This window comes from Anomaloglossus baeobatrachus, chromosome 3 (genome assembly GCF_048569485.1).
Source record: "Anomaloglossus baeobatrachus isolate aAnoBae1 chromosome 3, aAnoBae1.hap1, whole genome shotgun sequence".
NCBI classification, from domain to species: domain Eukaryota; kingdom Metazoa; phylum Chordata; class Amphibia; order Anura; family Aromobatidae; genus Anomaloglossus; species Anomaloglossus baeobatrachus.
Window position 1 is genome coordinate 689234362 of NC_134355.1, and position 16096 is coordinate 689250457.

Here is a 16096-nt window from a genome sequence, read left to right on the forward strand (position 1 = left end):
CCGGGTGGTGGACTGCCGGGCATTTGGCCGATATACCCTAGTTGGGTCCCATGCAGTCAGCTCTTTGCGCAAATTTATCTATCGACCCCCAGATAAAAAGTCTCAGCAGTGGATGGCAACAGGTAATTGTCAAAATTGTGTTCAGTCGTGAGAATGCATCAAGTAAAAGACTACCGAAAGTGCTGCACATGAGGTAGAAAAGGCTGGTGGCGTTCCATAGAGATGCATGTCTGTAACAGCACACCACATGGCTCGGGTGGTATTGCACCTTACAAAACAAAGCTGGGAATGCGTACCGCTGATGGGTGGGTGGTTACGGGACGCCTATAGCATCCTTCATCACAGATTCTGAAGTGTTAGGTGATTTTCTCCTCATCTATGCATGGTTCAGTCTATATCGCTCCTCCAGTAAGGAGAACCCTCTTCTCTTGAGTCCTCGTTCCTTCCACCATCGGCTCAGATCTCCTCTTATTTCCATTCTCTTGTTGCTAGCTATGAACTCATGCTATGTGACTTCTTGTCTTGAATCTGTCCTGTGCTCTGTCCTTTTCTGTCCTCTGTCCAGCTAAATTGATGAATGGCTATATGGCAATGGCAAACGGAGGGCACTACTACTCTCGCCCCACAGGTGAAATAGTCATCAACATGGAACCAGAAGTGCCTATCAAAAAAATGGAGACTATGGTGAAACTAGAGGCGGTGAGTCTAGAGAGTTATTACAGAGTGATGCATTGTGCTGCTATTTCCCCAGCTTTCAATGTACCAGACCTCATGTGATGGACTCTCCTTCACCAAATTTCCTGTGTGCCAGATCCCTCCTTTATCTCCTCTGTACTAATAGCTAGAACCCTTCTTCCTAAATTTCCTCTGTCTCAGACTCCTCCTTCTCCTTCTCAACCTTTCATCTTTGCCAGACTCCTCCTTCTCCTTCTCAACCTTTCATCTTTGCCAGACTGCTCCTTCTCCTTCTCAACCTTTCATCTTTGCCAGACTCCTCCTTCTCCACCTTTCATCTGTGCCAGACTCTTCCTTCTCCACCTTTCCTCTGTGCCAGACTCCTCCTTCTCCACCTTTCCTCTGTTCCAGACACCTCCTTCTCCACCTTTCCTCTGTGCCAGACTCCTCCTTCTCCACATTTCCTCTGTGCCAGACTCCTCCTTCTCCACCTTTCCTCTGTGCCAGACTCCTCCTTCTCCACCTTTCCTCTGTGCCAGACTCCTCCTTCTCCACCTTTCCTCTGTGCCAGACTCCTCCTTCTCCACCTTTCCTCTTTGCCAGACTCTTCCTTCTCCACCTTTCCTCTGAGCCACACTCCTCCTTCTCCACCATTGCTCTGTGCCAGACTCCTCCTTCTCCACCTTTCCTCTGTGCCAGACTCCTCCTTCTCCACCATTGCTCTGTGCCAGACTCCTCCTTCTCCACCTTTCCTCTGTGCCAGACTCTTCCTTCTCCACCTTTCCTCTGAGCCAGACTCTTCCAACTCCACCTTTCCTCTGTGCCAGACTCCTCCTTCTCCACCTTTCCTCTGTGCCAGACTCCTCCTTCTCCACCATTGCTCTGTGCCAGACTCCTCCTTCTCCACCTTTCCTCTGTGCCAGACTCTTCCTTCTTCACCTTTCCTCTGAGCCAGACTCTTCCTTCTCCACCTTTCCTCTGTGCCAGACTCCTCCTTCTCCACCTTTCCTCTGAGCCAGACACTTCCTTCTCCACCTTTCCTCTGTGCCAGACTCTTCCTTCTCCACCTTTCCTCTGAGCCAGACTCTTCCATCTCCATCTTTCCTCTGTGCCAGACTCTTCCCTCTCCACCTTTCCTCTGTGCCAGACTCTTCCTTCTCCACCTTTCCTCTGTGCCAGACTCCTCCTTCTCCACCTTTTGTCTGTGCCAGACTCTTCCTTCTCCACCTTTCCTCTGTGCCAGACTCCTCCTTCTCCACCTTTTGTCTGTGCCAGACTCCTCCTTCTCCACTTTTCCTCTGAGCCAGACTCTTCCATCTCCACCTTTCCTCTGTGCCAGACTCTTCCTTCTCCACCATTGCTCTGTGCCAGACTCCTCCTTCTCCACCATTGCTCTGTGCCAGACTCCTCCTTCTCCACCTTTCCTCTGTGCCAGACTCCTCCTTCTCCACCATTGCTCTGTGCCAGACTCCTCCTTCTCCACCTTTCCTCTGTGCCAGACTCTTCCTTCTCCACCTTTCCTCTGAGCCAGACTCTTCCATCTCCATCTTTCCTCTGTGCCAGACTCTTCCCTCTCCACCTTTCCTCTGTGCCAGACTCTTCCTTCTCCACCTTTCCTCTGTGCCAGACTCCTCCTTCTCCACCTTTTGTCTGTGCCAGACTCTTCCTTCTCCACCTTTCCTCTGTGCCAGACTCCTCCTTCTCCACCTTTTGTCTGTGCCAGACTCCTCCTTCTCCACTTTTCCTCTGAGCCAGACTCTTCCATCTCCACCTTTCCTCTGTGCCAGACTCTTCCTTCTCCACCATTGCTCTGTGCCAGACTCTTCCTTCTCCACCTTTCCTCTGTGCCAGACTCTTCCTTCTCCAGCTTTCCTCTGTGCCAGACTCCTCCTTCTCCACTTTCCTCTGTGAAAGACTCCTCCTTCTCCACCTTTCTTCTGTGCCAGACTCCTCCTTCTCCACCTTTCCTCTGTGCCAGACTCCTCCTTCTCCACCTTTCCTCTGTGCCAGACTCCTCCTTCTCCACCATTGCTCTGTGCCAGACTCCTCCTTCTCCACCTTTCCTCTGTGCCAGACTCTTCCTTCTCCACCTTTTCTCTGTTCCAGACTCCTCCTTCTCCACCTTTCCTCTGTGCCAGACTCTTCCTTCTCCACCTTTCCTCTGTGCCAGACTCCTCCTTCTCCACCTTTCCTCTGTGCCAGACTCCTCCTTCTCCACCATTGCTCTGTGCCAGACTCCTCCTTCTCCCCCTTTCCTCTGTGCCAGACTCCTCCTTCTCCACCATTGCTCTGTGCCAGACTCCTCCTTCTCCACCTTTCCTCTGTGCCAGACTCCTCCTTCTCCACCTTTCCTCTGTGCCAGACTCCTCCTTCTCCACCTTTCCTCTGTGCCAGACTCCTCCTTCTCCACCTTTCCTCTGTGCCAGACTCCTCCTTCTCCACCATTGCTCTGTGCCAGACTCCTCCTTCTCCACCTTTCCTCTGTGCCAGACTCTTCCTTCTCCACCTTTTCTCTGTTCCAGACTCCTCCTTCTCCACCTTTCCTCTGTGCCAGACTCTTCCTTCTCCACCTTTCCTCTGTGCCAGACTCCTCCTTCTCCACCTTTCCTCTGTGCCAGACTCCTCCTTCTCCACAATTGCTCTGTGCCAGACTCCTCCTTCTCCACCTTTCCTCTGTGCCAGACTCTTCCTTCTCCACCTTTCCTCTGTGCCAGACTCCTCCTTCTCCACCTTTCCTCTGTGCCAGACTCTTCCTTCTCCACCTTTCCTCTGTGCCAGACTCCTCCTTCTCCACCTTTCCTCTGTGCCAGACTCCTCCTTCTCCCCCTTTCCTCTGTGCCAGACTCCTCCTTCTCCACCATTGCTCTGTGCCAGACTCCTCCTTCTCCACCTTTCCTCTGTGCCAGACTTCTCCTTCTCCACCTTTCCTCTGTGCCAGACTCCTCCTTCTCCACCTTTCCTCTGTGCCAGACTCCTCCTTCTCCACCTTTCCTCTGTGCCAGACTCCTCCTTCTCCACCTTTCCTCTGTGCCAGACTCTTCCTTCTCCCCCTTTCCTCTGTGCCAGACTCTTCCTTCTCCACCTTTCCTCTGTGCCAGACTCCTCCTTCTCCACCTTTCCTCTGTGCCAGACTTCTCCTTCTCCACCTTTCCTCTGTGCCAGACTCTTCCTTCTCCACCTTTCCTCTGTGCCAGACTCCTCCTTCTCCACCTTTCCTCTGTGCCAGACTCCTCCTTCTCCACCATTGCTCTGTGCCAGACTCCTCCTTCTCCCCCCTTTCCTCTGTGCCAGACTCCTCCTTCTCCACCATTGCTCTGTGCCAGACTCCTCCTTCTCCACCTTTCCTCTGTGCCAGACTCCTCCTTCTCCACCTTTCCTCTGTGCCAGACTCCTCCTTCTCCACCTTTCCTCTGTGCCAGACTCCTCCTTCTCCACCTTTCCTCTGTGCCAGACTCCTCCTTCTCCACCTTTCCTCTGTGCCAGACTCTTCCTTCTCCCCCTTTCCTCTGTGCCAGACTCTTCCTTCTCCACCTTTCCTCTGTGCCAGACTCCTCCTTCTCCACCTTTCCTCTGTGCCAGACTTCTCCTTCTCCACCTTTCCTCTGTGCCAGACTCTTCCTTCTCCACCTTTCCTCTGTGCCAGACTCCTCCTTCTCCACCTTTCCTCTGTTCCAGACTCCTCCTTCTCCACCATTGCTCTGTGCCAGACTCCTCCTTCTCCACCTTTCCTCTGTGCCAGACTCCTCCTTCTCCACCATTGCTCTGTGCCAGACTCCTCCTTCTCCCCCTTTCCTCTGTGCCAGACTCCTCCTTCTCCACCATTGCTCTGTGCCAGACTCCTCCTTCTCCACCTTTCCTCTGTGCCAGACTCTTCCTTCTCCCCCTTTCCTCTGTGCCAGACTCCTCCTTCTCCACCTTTCCTCTGTGCCAGACTCCTCCTTCTCCACCTTTCCTCTGTGCCAGACCTCTCCTTCTCCACCTTTCCTCTGTGCCAGACTCTTCCTTCTCCACCTTTCCTCTGTGCCAGACTCCTCCTTCTCCACCTTTCCTCTGTGCCAGACTCCTCCTTCTCCACCATTGCTCTGTGCCAGACTCCTCCTTCTCCCCCTTTCCTCTGTGCCAGACTCCTCCTTCTCCACCATTGCTCTGTGCCAGACTCCTCCTTCTCCACCTTTCCTCTGTGCCAGACTCCTCCTTCTCCACCTTTCCTCTGTGCCAGACTCCTCCTTCTCCACCTTTCCTCTGTGCCAGACTCCTCCTTCTCCACCTTTCCTCTGTGCCAGACTCCTCCTTCTCCACCTTTCCTCTGTGCCAGACTCTTCCTTCTCCCCCTTTCCTCTGTGCCAGACTCTTCCTTCTCCACCTTTCCTCTGTGCCAGACTCCTCCTTCTCCACCTTTCCTCTGTGCCAGACTTCTCCTTCTCCACCTTTCCTCTGTGCCAGACTCTTCCTTCTCCACCTTTCCTCTGTGCCAGACTCCTCCTTCTCCACCTTTCCTCTGTTCCAGACTCCTCCTTCTCCACCATTGCTCTGTGCCAGACTCCTCCTTCTCCACCTTTCCTCTGTGCCAGACTCCTCCTTCTCCACCATTGCTCTGTGCCAGACTCCTTCTTCTCCCCCTTTCCTCTGTGCCAGACTCCTCCTTCTCCACCTTTCCTCTGTGCCAGACTCCTCCTTCTCCACCTTTCCTCTGTGCCAGACTCTTCCTTCTCCACCTTTCCTCTGTGCCAGACTCTTCCTTCTCCCCCTTTCCTCTGTGCCAGACTCTTCCTTCTCCACCTTTCCTCTGTGCCAGACTCCTCCTTCTCCACCTTTCCTCTGTGCCAGACTCTTCCTTCTCCACCTTTCCTCTGTGCCAGACTCTTCCTTCTCCCCCTTTCCTCTGTGCCAGACTCTTCCTTCACCACCTTTCCTCTGTAACAGACTCCTCTTTTGTCACCTTTCCTCTGTGCCAGTCTTTTCCTTTTCCACTTTTCCTCTGTGCCAGACTCTTCCTTCTACACCTTTCCTTCTCTGACAGACTCTTACCTTTCCACCTTTCCTGTGTGCCAGACTCCTTCTTCTGCATGGTTACTATGTGTATTGTGGTGCCGCAGCTTTCTAGGCTGCTGAGCATGCGAAAAAGAGAGTGTTATGAATATATAGTATTGACAAATGTGAAAGAAAAGCAAATAAAATAGACATTAAGAGCTAATGGAATGAATTACTGGTATGACAGAAGGCCCTGCCCCCGAGGGAGAAAAAGTCCCTGCCCCCGAGGGAGAAAAAGTCCCTGCCCCCGAGGGAGAAAAAGTCCCTGCCCCCGAGAGAGAAAAAGTCCCTGCCCCCGAGTGAGAAAAGGTCCCTAGCCGAGAGAGAAAAGTCCCTGCCCCCGAGGGAGAAAAGGTCCCTAGCCGAGGGAGAAAAGGTCCTGCCCCCGAGGGAGAAAAGGTCCTGCCCCCGAGGGAGAAAAGTCCCTGCCCCCGAGGGAGAAAAGGCCCTGCCCCCGAGGGAGAAAAGTCCCTGCCCCCGAGGGAGAAAAGGTCCCTAGCTGAGAGAAAAGGCCCTGCCCCCGAGGGATAAAAGGTCCCTAGCCAAGAGAGAAAAGGCCCTGCCCCCAAGGGATAAAAGGTCCCTAGCCGAGGGAGAAAAGGCCCTGCCCCCGAGGGAGAAAATGCCCTGCCCCCGAGGGAGAAAAGGTCCCTAGCTGAGAGAAGAGGCCCTGCCTTGAAGGGAGAAAAGGCTCTGTCCTAAAACTTTAGAAGGCCCTAACCCTGATGTAGAAAACGTTTTACCCCCAGGGACTATTCTAGGTAACAATAATGGACCGGGCCACCTCAGCGCTCCTGGGCCAGGTCATTTTAGCTCTGTCTGAGCTGACTATTGTTCTGCAGGGCCAGGTTGTCACTGTGTGCTGTGTCTGACCACATACCACTGTCCACCACGGTCATTACCTTGTCTGCGTAATCATCATGTGTTTTGTTTTCCGTCTCCCATCACCTCTATGTGGCAGAACTCTGACGCGGTGGTTAAGGTTGATATGGTAAGTGATCATCTTCTCATAGCTCGCAGTGCTGGTGCGCTGCCGGTTGTGTACACCGACACCGTATACATTTTGCATCTATTATATCCCATGAATGTCACTCACAACTGAATCTAATAATATTAATGCTTCTTGTAGGGAATTGTCAGACTTTTATTGACTCACTATAGACTATACAGTTGCGGGGTTGCGGCACTACGTTGTTTCGCTGGGAGCTTTGCATCGATAACACAGGCTGACGCCACATCCTTCATCTATACAGGCTGCATGGCCAAAAAATACACACACCTCACATACAGCATGCGCCCACGCGGTGTGAGTAAACTCACAGAAGGGCTTCGGGGGTCTTCAATGAAAGCTGGTCCTCACCTATCTATAGGATGGAGGTGAATACAGAGGATTGTGCAGGCTCAAACATCGCTCTCCAGAGCTTGGGCAATCCACATCCTTGGGCTTTCTGAAACCACATCAGCTGCCTGGCATTGAGTGCCGCGTTCAGACATTAATACCACAGCATTGCTGTCCTGTAACGCTCGTTACTAAATATTTTCCCAGAATGAGGAAGAAAAGAAGAAGAAAAAGAAGAAAGGAGAAGAGATTGAAGAAGAGGAGCCTGATGAAAGCATGCTGGACTGGTGGTCTAAGTACTTCGCCTCCATCGAGACCCTGAAAGAGGTGAGTGATGACCGCCTGCTCCATTATCACTCACTGAAATGTCAGAGACAACCTGACATGATCTATTAGGAGCCTCTTAATCTTACTACATATTTCTAACTGGTACTGTGAGTGCACAGGGGTGTAAGGTACTGTGAGTCTTACTGCAGCACCACCCTCCACCTCTAGCTGCACCACACACCGGCTCTAGCAGTAACGCCCTCCTCCTCTAGCTGCACCACACACCAGCTCTAGCTGCACCACACACCGGCTCTAGCAGCGCCACCCTCCACCTCTAGCAGCACCACCCTCCTCCTCTAGCAGCACCACCCTCCACCTCTAGCAGTACCACCCTCCACCTCTAGCAGTACCACCCTCCACCTCTAGCAGTACCACCCTCCACCTCTAGCTGCACCACACACCGGCTCTAGCAGTAACGCCCTCCTCCTCTAGCTGCACCACACACCAGCTCTAGCTGCACCACACACCGGCTCTAGCAGCGCCACCCTCCACCTCTAGCAGCACCACCCTCCTCCTCTAGCAGCACCACCCTCCACCTCTAGCAGTACCACCCTCCACCTCTAGCAGCACCACCCTCCACCTCTAGCAGTACCACCCTCCACCTCTAGCAGCACCACCCTCCTCCTCTAGCAGCACCACCCTCCACCTCTAGCAGTACCACCCTCCACCTCTAGCAGTTCAACCCTCCACCTCTAGCAGTACCACCCTCCACCTCTAGCAGCGCCACCCTCTACCTCTAGCAGCGCCACCCTCTACCTCTAGCAGCGCCACCCTCTACCTCTAGCAGCGCCACCCTCTACCTCTAGCAGCGCCACCCTCTACCTCTAGCAGCGCCACCCTCCCCCTCTAGCAGCGCCACCCTCTACCTCTAGCAGCGCCACCCTCTACCTCTAGCAGCGCCACCCTCTACCTCTAGCAGCACCACCCTCCTCCTCTAGCAGCGCCACCCTCTACCTCTAGCAGCACCACCCTCTACCTCTAGCAGCGCCACCCTCTACCTCTAGCAGCGCCACCCTCCTCCTCTGGCAGCGCCACCCTCTACCTCTAGCAGCGCCACCCTCCTCCTCTGGCAGCACCACCCTCCACCTCTAGCAGCGCAACCCTCTTCCTCTAGCAGCTACACCCTCTACCTCTAGCTGCGCCACCCTCTACCTCTAGCAGCACCACCCTCCACCTCTAGCAGCGCCACCCTCCACCTCTAGCAGCGCCACCCTCCACCTCTAGCAGTAACGCCCTCCTCCTCTAGCAGCACCACCCTCTACCTCTAGCAGCACCACCCTCCACCTCTAGCAGCGCCACCCTCCACCTCTAGCAGCACCACCCTCCTCCTCTAGCAGCGCCACCCTCTACCTCTAGCAGCACCACCCTCCTCCTCTAGCAGCGCCACCCTCTACCTCTAGCAGCGCCACCCTCTACCTCTAGCAGCGCCACCCTCTACCTCTAGCAGCACCACCCTCCTCCTCTAGCAGCGCCACCCTCTACCTCTAGCAGCACCACCCTCTACCTCTAGCAGCGCCACCCTCTACCTCTAGCAGCGCCACCCTCCTCCTCTGGCAGCGCCACCCTCTACCTCTAGCAGCGCCACCCTCCTCCTCTAGCAGCGCCACCCTCTACCTCTAGCTGCGCCACCCTCTACCTCTAGCAGCACCACCCTCCACCTCTAGCAGCGCCACCCTCCACCTCTAGCAGCGCCACCCTCCACCTCTAGCAGTAACGCCCTCCTCCTCTAGCAGCACCACCCTCTACCTCTAGCAGCACCACCCTCCACCTCTAGCAGCGCCACCCTCCACCTCTAGCAGCACCACCCTCCACCTCTAGCAGTATCACCCTAAACCTCTAGCAGCGTCACCCTCTACCTCTAGCAGCACCACCCTCCTCCTCTAGCAGTAACGCCCTCCTCCTCTAGCAGCACCACCCTCCACCTCTAGCAGTAACGCCCTCCTCCTCTAGCTGCACCACACACCGGCTCTAGCAGTACCGCCCTCCACCTCTAGCAGTACCGCCCTCCACCTCTAGCAGTACCACCCTCCACCTCTAGCAGCGCCACCCTCCACCTCTAGCAGCGCCACCCTCTACCTCTAGCAGCGCCACCCTCTACCTCTAGCAGCGCCACCCTCTACCTCTAGCAGCGCCACCCTCTACCTCTAGCAGCACCACCCTCTACCTCTAGCAGCGCCACCCTCTACCTCTAGCAGCGCCACCCTCCCCCTCTAGCAGCGCCACCCTCTACCTCTAGCAGCACCACCCTCTACCTCTGGCAGCGCAACCCTCTACCTCTAGCAGCGCCACCCTCTACCTCTTGCAGCACCACCCTCCTCCTCTAGCAGCACCACCCTCTACCTCTAGCAGCGCCACCCTCTACCTCTAGCAGCGCCACCCTCTACCTCTAGCAGCGCCACCCTCTACCTCTAGCAGCGCCACCCTCTACCTCTAGCAGCACCACCCTCTACCTCTAGCAGCACCACCCTCCCCCTCTAGCAGCGCCACCCTCTACCTCTAGCAGCGCCACCCTCCCCCTCTAGCAGCGCCACCCTCTACCTCTAGCAGCACCACCCTCTACCTCTAGCAGCGCCACCCTCTACCTCTAGCAGCGCCACCCTCTACCTCTAGCAGCGCCACCCTCTACCTCTAGCAGCACCACCCTCTACCTCTGGCAGCGCCACCCTCTACCTCTAGCAGCGCCACCCTCTACCTCTAGCAGCGCCACCCTCTACCTCTAGCAGCACCACCCTCTACCTCTAGCAGCACCGCCTTGCAACCTCTAAGATGTTCTAATCATTTGTTTTCTTTTTTACAATTAGCAACTGCGGCAGCAGGAGGCAGCAGCAGCCGAAGCTGAAGAGAAGGAGGAGATGGAGATTGCAGATGGTAATGGTGTTATCGTAACCCGGGGGCAGTCAGGGTAGTTTTATACATTCCTGATTGTTTTATAAAAAATCTCTGTTTATCACAGTGATAGTGTGAATGCAGTGAAGTCACTAGGATCATGCATGAGGATGGGGGAACGATGAGTCTTGTTGTCCTCTCCCTTCTATGTTCGTAACATGTTGTACAGCAATGAAAGTTGGCATTGGCTTTGGTCAAAACCAAATCCTGGCCCGGTCTCAAAGTCCTCCTGTAGTGTAATGACATCTTTTCTCATTCATACAGCAAAGCCATGTGCAGCAAGCCCACCCAACGGCTCGCTGACCCCAAAGACTCCATACACAGCAAAGCCATGTGCAGCGAGCCCACCCGAGGGCTCGCTGACCCTCGAGACTCCATACACAGCAAAGCCATGTGCAGCGAGCCCACCCGAGGGCTCGCTGATCCCCGAGACTCCATACACAGCAAAGCCATGTACAGCGAGCCCACCTGATGGCTCACTCATCCCGAGACTCCATACACCGCAAAGCCATGTGCAGCGAGCCCACCTGATGGCTCACTCATCCCGAGACTCCATACACCGCAAAGCCATGTGCAGCGAGCCCACCTGATTGCTCACTCATCCCGAGACTCCATACACCGCAAAGCCATGTACAGCGAGCCCACCTGATGGCTCACTCATCCCGAGACTCCATACACCGCAAAGCCATGTGCAGCGAGCCCACCTGATGGCTCTCTCATTCCAAGACTCCATACACAGCAAAGCCATGTGCAGCGAGCCTACCCACCGGCTCGCTGACCCCCGGACTCCATACTGAGGTCCTTTAGGTGCTCAAAGTGCTTCTAGGAGCTGCAAAGAAAACAATACTTATAAAAGGGTATACAAATAAAAATAAAGCTACTCGTCCCTTCCGAATCCCTGCAGCTCCGGTTCCTATGCTTAACTGGTCCATGCTTAACTGGTCCCTACTGACTGCGACCTAACACCAGAAATGTCCCCTCGGCCCTCCACTGACTGGAACAGGCCACTATTCCCAGTGTGATGGGACCAAGTAGGTGTTGATCCTGAAGCTGTGGAGGATCGGCGAGAATGACTATTACTACTTTTATGACTCCCAGAATTTTTTCAGAATTTTTATCTCCATGGACATCCCTTGTAAACTGATTGTAGGCCCAAAAAAAAGTCAGACGGAAAATGCAACGCTTGTCTATATGCCACATCAGAGGCTCACGTTCTGGCCACCCTTATATTACATAGACGTCAAATTTATCCCCTAGCAAAACTAGCCAAACCAACCACAGTCCATCTATCTATCCAAAATAGCTGTGTCCTTATGTGGAGGGTCTTCTGAATGAAGGGTCCCACCACAGCCCCATTATCTGGCCCTCAGATACTAAGGCTGGAGATGTACTGAGGGCAGCAAGCTGTGTCAGTCTGTGTGATGTGTAATATGCCGCCCATTGCAGTGTAGTCTGTGGCTGGTAAGTACTTGGCCTCCACAATCCATGTGTTATTTCGGACTGGTTTGATGACCCTTCATCAAACCTCAATGGGGCTATTCATGGAGGGACTGGAAATACACATGGACGTGGACGCCCGATAGCTCGTGCGGGAGGTCCAGGGCCTCCCGTGCTCTGAACTATCTGTCAACTTTCATGCTCATCGTGGTTGAGTGTCTCGTGTTGTTGGTTCCTTCCATCCCCACCGACTTGTGTGATGACTCAGAGATCAAAATTGATGACTCTCCCATGAAAGGCTCAAAGGGGCAAGTGAAGAACAAAGAGAAGGTGAAGGTGCCCAAAGAGGACAAGAAGAAGAAAATACAGGCTGAGATGGCGGAAAAGAAGAACAAGCAGAAGATCGATGAGCTGAAGGTGAGTCTATGATGTACGAGAAGCCGGAGATGTCTCTACCAACGGATTCAGTAATCTATCTATCTATCGATCTATCTATTTATCTATCTAGTCTACCCTCAATAAGTTTCAGATTTCTACTTCCACACATTGTCCCTATGACAACACTGGAAGTCAAAGATATCAGATCAGAAAGCCTCGTCATGAGAATATCTGCAGATTCTCAATCATATCGTCCTCTATTCCAAATAACATACAATTTCAGGTGTTCAACAAGGAGCTGGAGACGGAGTTTGACAGCTTTGAGGACTGGCTGCACACCTTCAACTTACTACGAGGGAAGATCGGGGATGACGATGACACGGTCAGCGAGGAGGAGCGGATAGTCGGGAGGTTCAAGGCGAGTGTCCAGCAGACTATTGAGTGCTCTGATTACAGGATACGGCTTATTCACAACCAAAAAAATCCACTGATGACGTACTACTGATGACCAAAGCATTAGCACAACAGCAAAAGTCATATATAATAACACTTTTCTGGTGGGCTGAGATACTGGAATGGTTAATGTCATTAGATCTGTTGTCTATAGTAGACATGCTGGATCATGTTATTGTCCATGGTGGGCTAGCATGAAAGATAAGATTAATATTAATGGTGGGAGGGCAAAGTATTTAATTCCCTATTGGCCTAGGTCTGAGGTGGGAAATGTTCATTTTTTTTAATTCCCTGAAAGGCTAGGGTAAAAGAAGAGGCTATTACCTAACAGTTTATGGTGGGAGAGATTCATCTTATATGTCCAGGTCCGCTGGGGTTAGAGAGGAGATTAAGGTTTTATGGTGGGAGGGTACTATATTTTATTTCCTGGTGGACAAGGGTCAAAGATAACGTTAATATCTAATGGTCTATGGTGGTAAAGCATCATGTTTTATTTTTGGTGGGCTCAGATAAAAGATGTTAATAGATGTATCTATGGTGGAGGGCATTCTGGTGGTCTAGGGTAAAAGAGGAGTTTGTTATCTAATAGTTTGGACCAACCTAACCCTTGGGATAGCCCATTAACCCTCCCCTCTGATAGTGTGACCAACCTAACCTCTGGGAAAGACCATGAGCCCTCCCCTCTAATAGTGTGACCAACCTAACCTCTGGGAAAGACCATTAACCCTCCCCTCTAATAGTGTGACCAACCTAACCTCTGGGAAAGACCATGAGCCCTCCCCTCTAATAGTGTGACCAACCTAACCTCTGGGAAAGACAATGAGCCCTCCCCTCTAATAGTGTGACCAACCTAACCTCTGGGAAAGACCATGAGCCCTCCCCTCTAATAGTGTGACCAACCTAACCTCTGGGAAAGACCATGAGCCCTCCCCTCTAATAGTGTGACCAACCTAACCTCTGGGAAAGACCATGAGCCCTCCCCTCTAATAGTGTGACCAACCTAACCTCTGGGAAAGACCATGAGCCCTCCCCTCTAATAGTGTGACCAACCTAACCTCTGGGAAAGACCATGAGCCCTCCCCTCTAATAGTGTGACCAACCTAACCTCTGGGAAACACCATTAACCCTCCCCTCTAATAGTGTGACCAGCCTAACCCCTGGGATAGTCCATGAAACCTCCCCTCTAACAGTGTGACCAACCTAACCTCTGGGAAACACCATTAACCCTCCCCTCTAATAGTGTGACCAGCCTAACCCCTGGGATAGCCCATTAACTCTCCCCTCTAATAGTGTGACCAACCTAACCTCTGGGACAGCCCATTAACCCTCCCCTCTAATAGTGTGACCAGCCTAACCCCTGGGACAGCCCATTAACCCTCCCCTCTAATAGTGTGACCAACCTAACCTCCGGGAAAGACCATGAGCCCTCCCCTCTAATAGTGTGACCAACCTAACCTCTGGGAAAGACCATGAGCCCTCCCCTCTAATAGTGTGACCAACCTAACCTCTGGGAAAGACAATGAGCCCTCCCCTCTAATAGTGTGACCAACCTAACCTCTGGGAAAGACCATGAGCCCTCCCCTCTAATAGTGTGACCAACCTAACCTCTGGGAAAGACCATGAGCCCTCCCCTCTAATAGTGTGACCAACCTAACCTCTGGGAAAGACCATGAGCCCTCCCCTCTAATAGTGTGACCAACCTAACCTCTGGGAAAGACCATGAGCCCTCCCCTCTAATAGTGTGACCAACCTAACCTCTGGGAAAGACCATGAGCCCTCCCCTCTAATAGTGTGACCAACCTAACCTCTGGGAAACACCATTAACCCTCCCCTCTAATAGTGTGACCAGCCTAACCCCTGGGATAGTCCATGAAACCTCCCCTCTAACAGTGTGACCAACCTAACCTCTGGGAAACATCATTAACCCTCCCCTCTAATAGTGTGACCAGCCTAACCCCTGGGATAGCCCATTAACTCTCCCCTCTAATAGTGTGACCAACCTAACCTCTGGGACAGCCCATTAACCCTCCCCTCTAATAGTGTGACCAGCCTAACCCCTGGGACAGCCCATTAACCCTCCCCTCTAATAGTGTGACCAACCTAACCTCTGGGAAAGACCATGAGCCCTCCCCTCTAATAGTGTGACCAACCTAACCTCTGGGAAAGACCATGAGCCCTCCCCTCTAATAGTGTGACCAACCTAACCTCTGGGAAAGACCATGAGCCCTCCCCTCTAATAGTGTGACCAACCTAACCTCTGGGAAACACCATTAACCCTCCCCTCTAATAGTGTGACCAGCCTAACCCCTGGGATAGTCCATGAACCGTCCCCTCTAACAGTGTGACCAACCTAACCTCTGGAGCAGGCCATGAGCCCTCCCCTCTAATAGTGTGACCAGCCTAACCCCTGGGATAGCCCATTAACTCTCCCCTCTAATAGTGTGACCAACCTAACCTCTGGGACAGCCCATTAACCCTCCCCTCTAATAGTGTGACCAGCCTAACCCCTGGGACAGCCCATTAACCCTCCCCTCTAATAGTGTGACCAACCTAACCTCTGGGAAAGACCATGAGCCCTCCCCTCTAATAGTGTGACCAACCTAACCTCTGGGAAAGACCATGAGCCCTCCCCTCTAATAGTGTGACCAACCTAACCTCTGGGAAAGACCATGAGCCCTCCCCTCTAATAGTGTGACCAACCTAACCTCTGGGAAACACCATTAACCCTCCCCTCTAATAGTGTGACCAGCCTAACCCCTGGGATAGTCCATGAACCCTCCCCTCTAACAGTGTGACCAACCTAACCTCTGGAGCAGGCCATGAGCCCTCCCCTCTAATAGTGTGACCAACCTAACCTCTGGAGCAGGCTATGAGCCCTCCCCCCCTCTAACCCATGAATTTTCTACATATTTACCTTCATATGTTTAACCTTTAGTGTGCTGGAGTGTGCAGTCCTAGCAAACAGGTGAAGACGAAACACCCATTAATATCCTTATTATGTTTTATTATATTAATTGGTGGGCTAGCGTAAGAAGTCTTTATACCATATATATAGAAATAACCTCCTCTCCCCTCCATTCTCCAGGGCTCGATGTGTGTGTACAAGGTCCCTTTGCCCGACGACATCACAAAAGAAGCCGGGTTCGACCCTAATTTTGGCATGTTCCAAGGCATTCCCAGCAACGACCCAATAAACGTACTGGTGCGGGTGTACGTGGTCAGGGTGAGTGCAATATTCGGAATTTTTCACATGTTCCATGTTGCTTTGGATTTTCCCAACTGCCAGGGTCACCCTAATTCTGCAGAGATCTACGTGGTCACCTGTCTGTATACATACTCTATACACATACAGAACTGGTGGTCCCTAAAATTGCTTTCGAGGAAATGGTTATCAGTCCTCGGTTAAGAAAAGGGGTGTTAAAATGACCATAAGGAGCAGATAAAGTCTCCTAACTTTGCGCCACTGGCCACCTCCAATATATCTGAAGTGTCTCGCACGGACACCAGTCATAGGAACCCCACCTATTAGACATTTATGGCTAGAGGATCCCTTTAGGCTGCATAGACTGT

At 52.8% G+C, this 16096-nt stretch overlaps 1 protein-coding gene across 1 annotated transcript in view; it reads left to right on the plus strand.

Annotated features, from left to right (window-relative positions):
- The window catches only part of OTOF (otoferlin), a 410132-nt gene that overhangs the window by 355174 nt on the left and 38862 nt on the right, over nt 1-16096 (plus strand). The window contains exons 28-35 of the mRNA XM_075341675.1: nt 2-122; nt 566-699; nt 6668-6697; nt 7253-7372; nt 10174-10240; nt 11994-12112; nt 12357-12491; nt 15612-15749. Coding sequence (XP_075197790.1) covers nt 2-122; nt 566-699; nt 6668-6697; nt 7253-7372; nt 10174-10240; nt 11994-12112; nt 12357-12491; nt 15612-15749 — 864 coding nt within the window. The remainder of the gene's footprint in view (nt 1; nt 123-565; nt 700-6667; nt 6698-7252; nt 7373-10173; nt 10241-11993; nt 12113-12356; nt 12492-15611; nt 15750-16096) is intronic.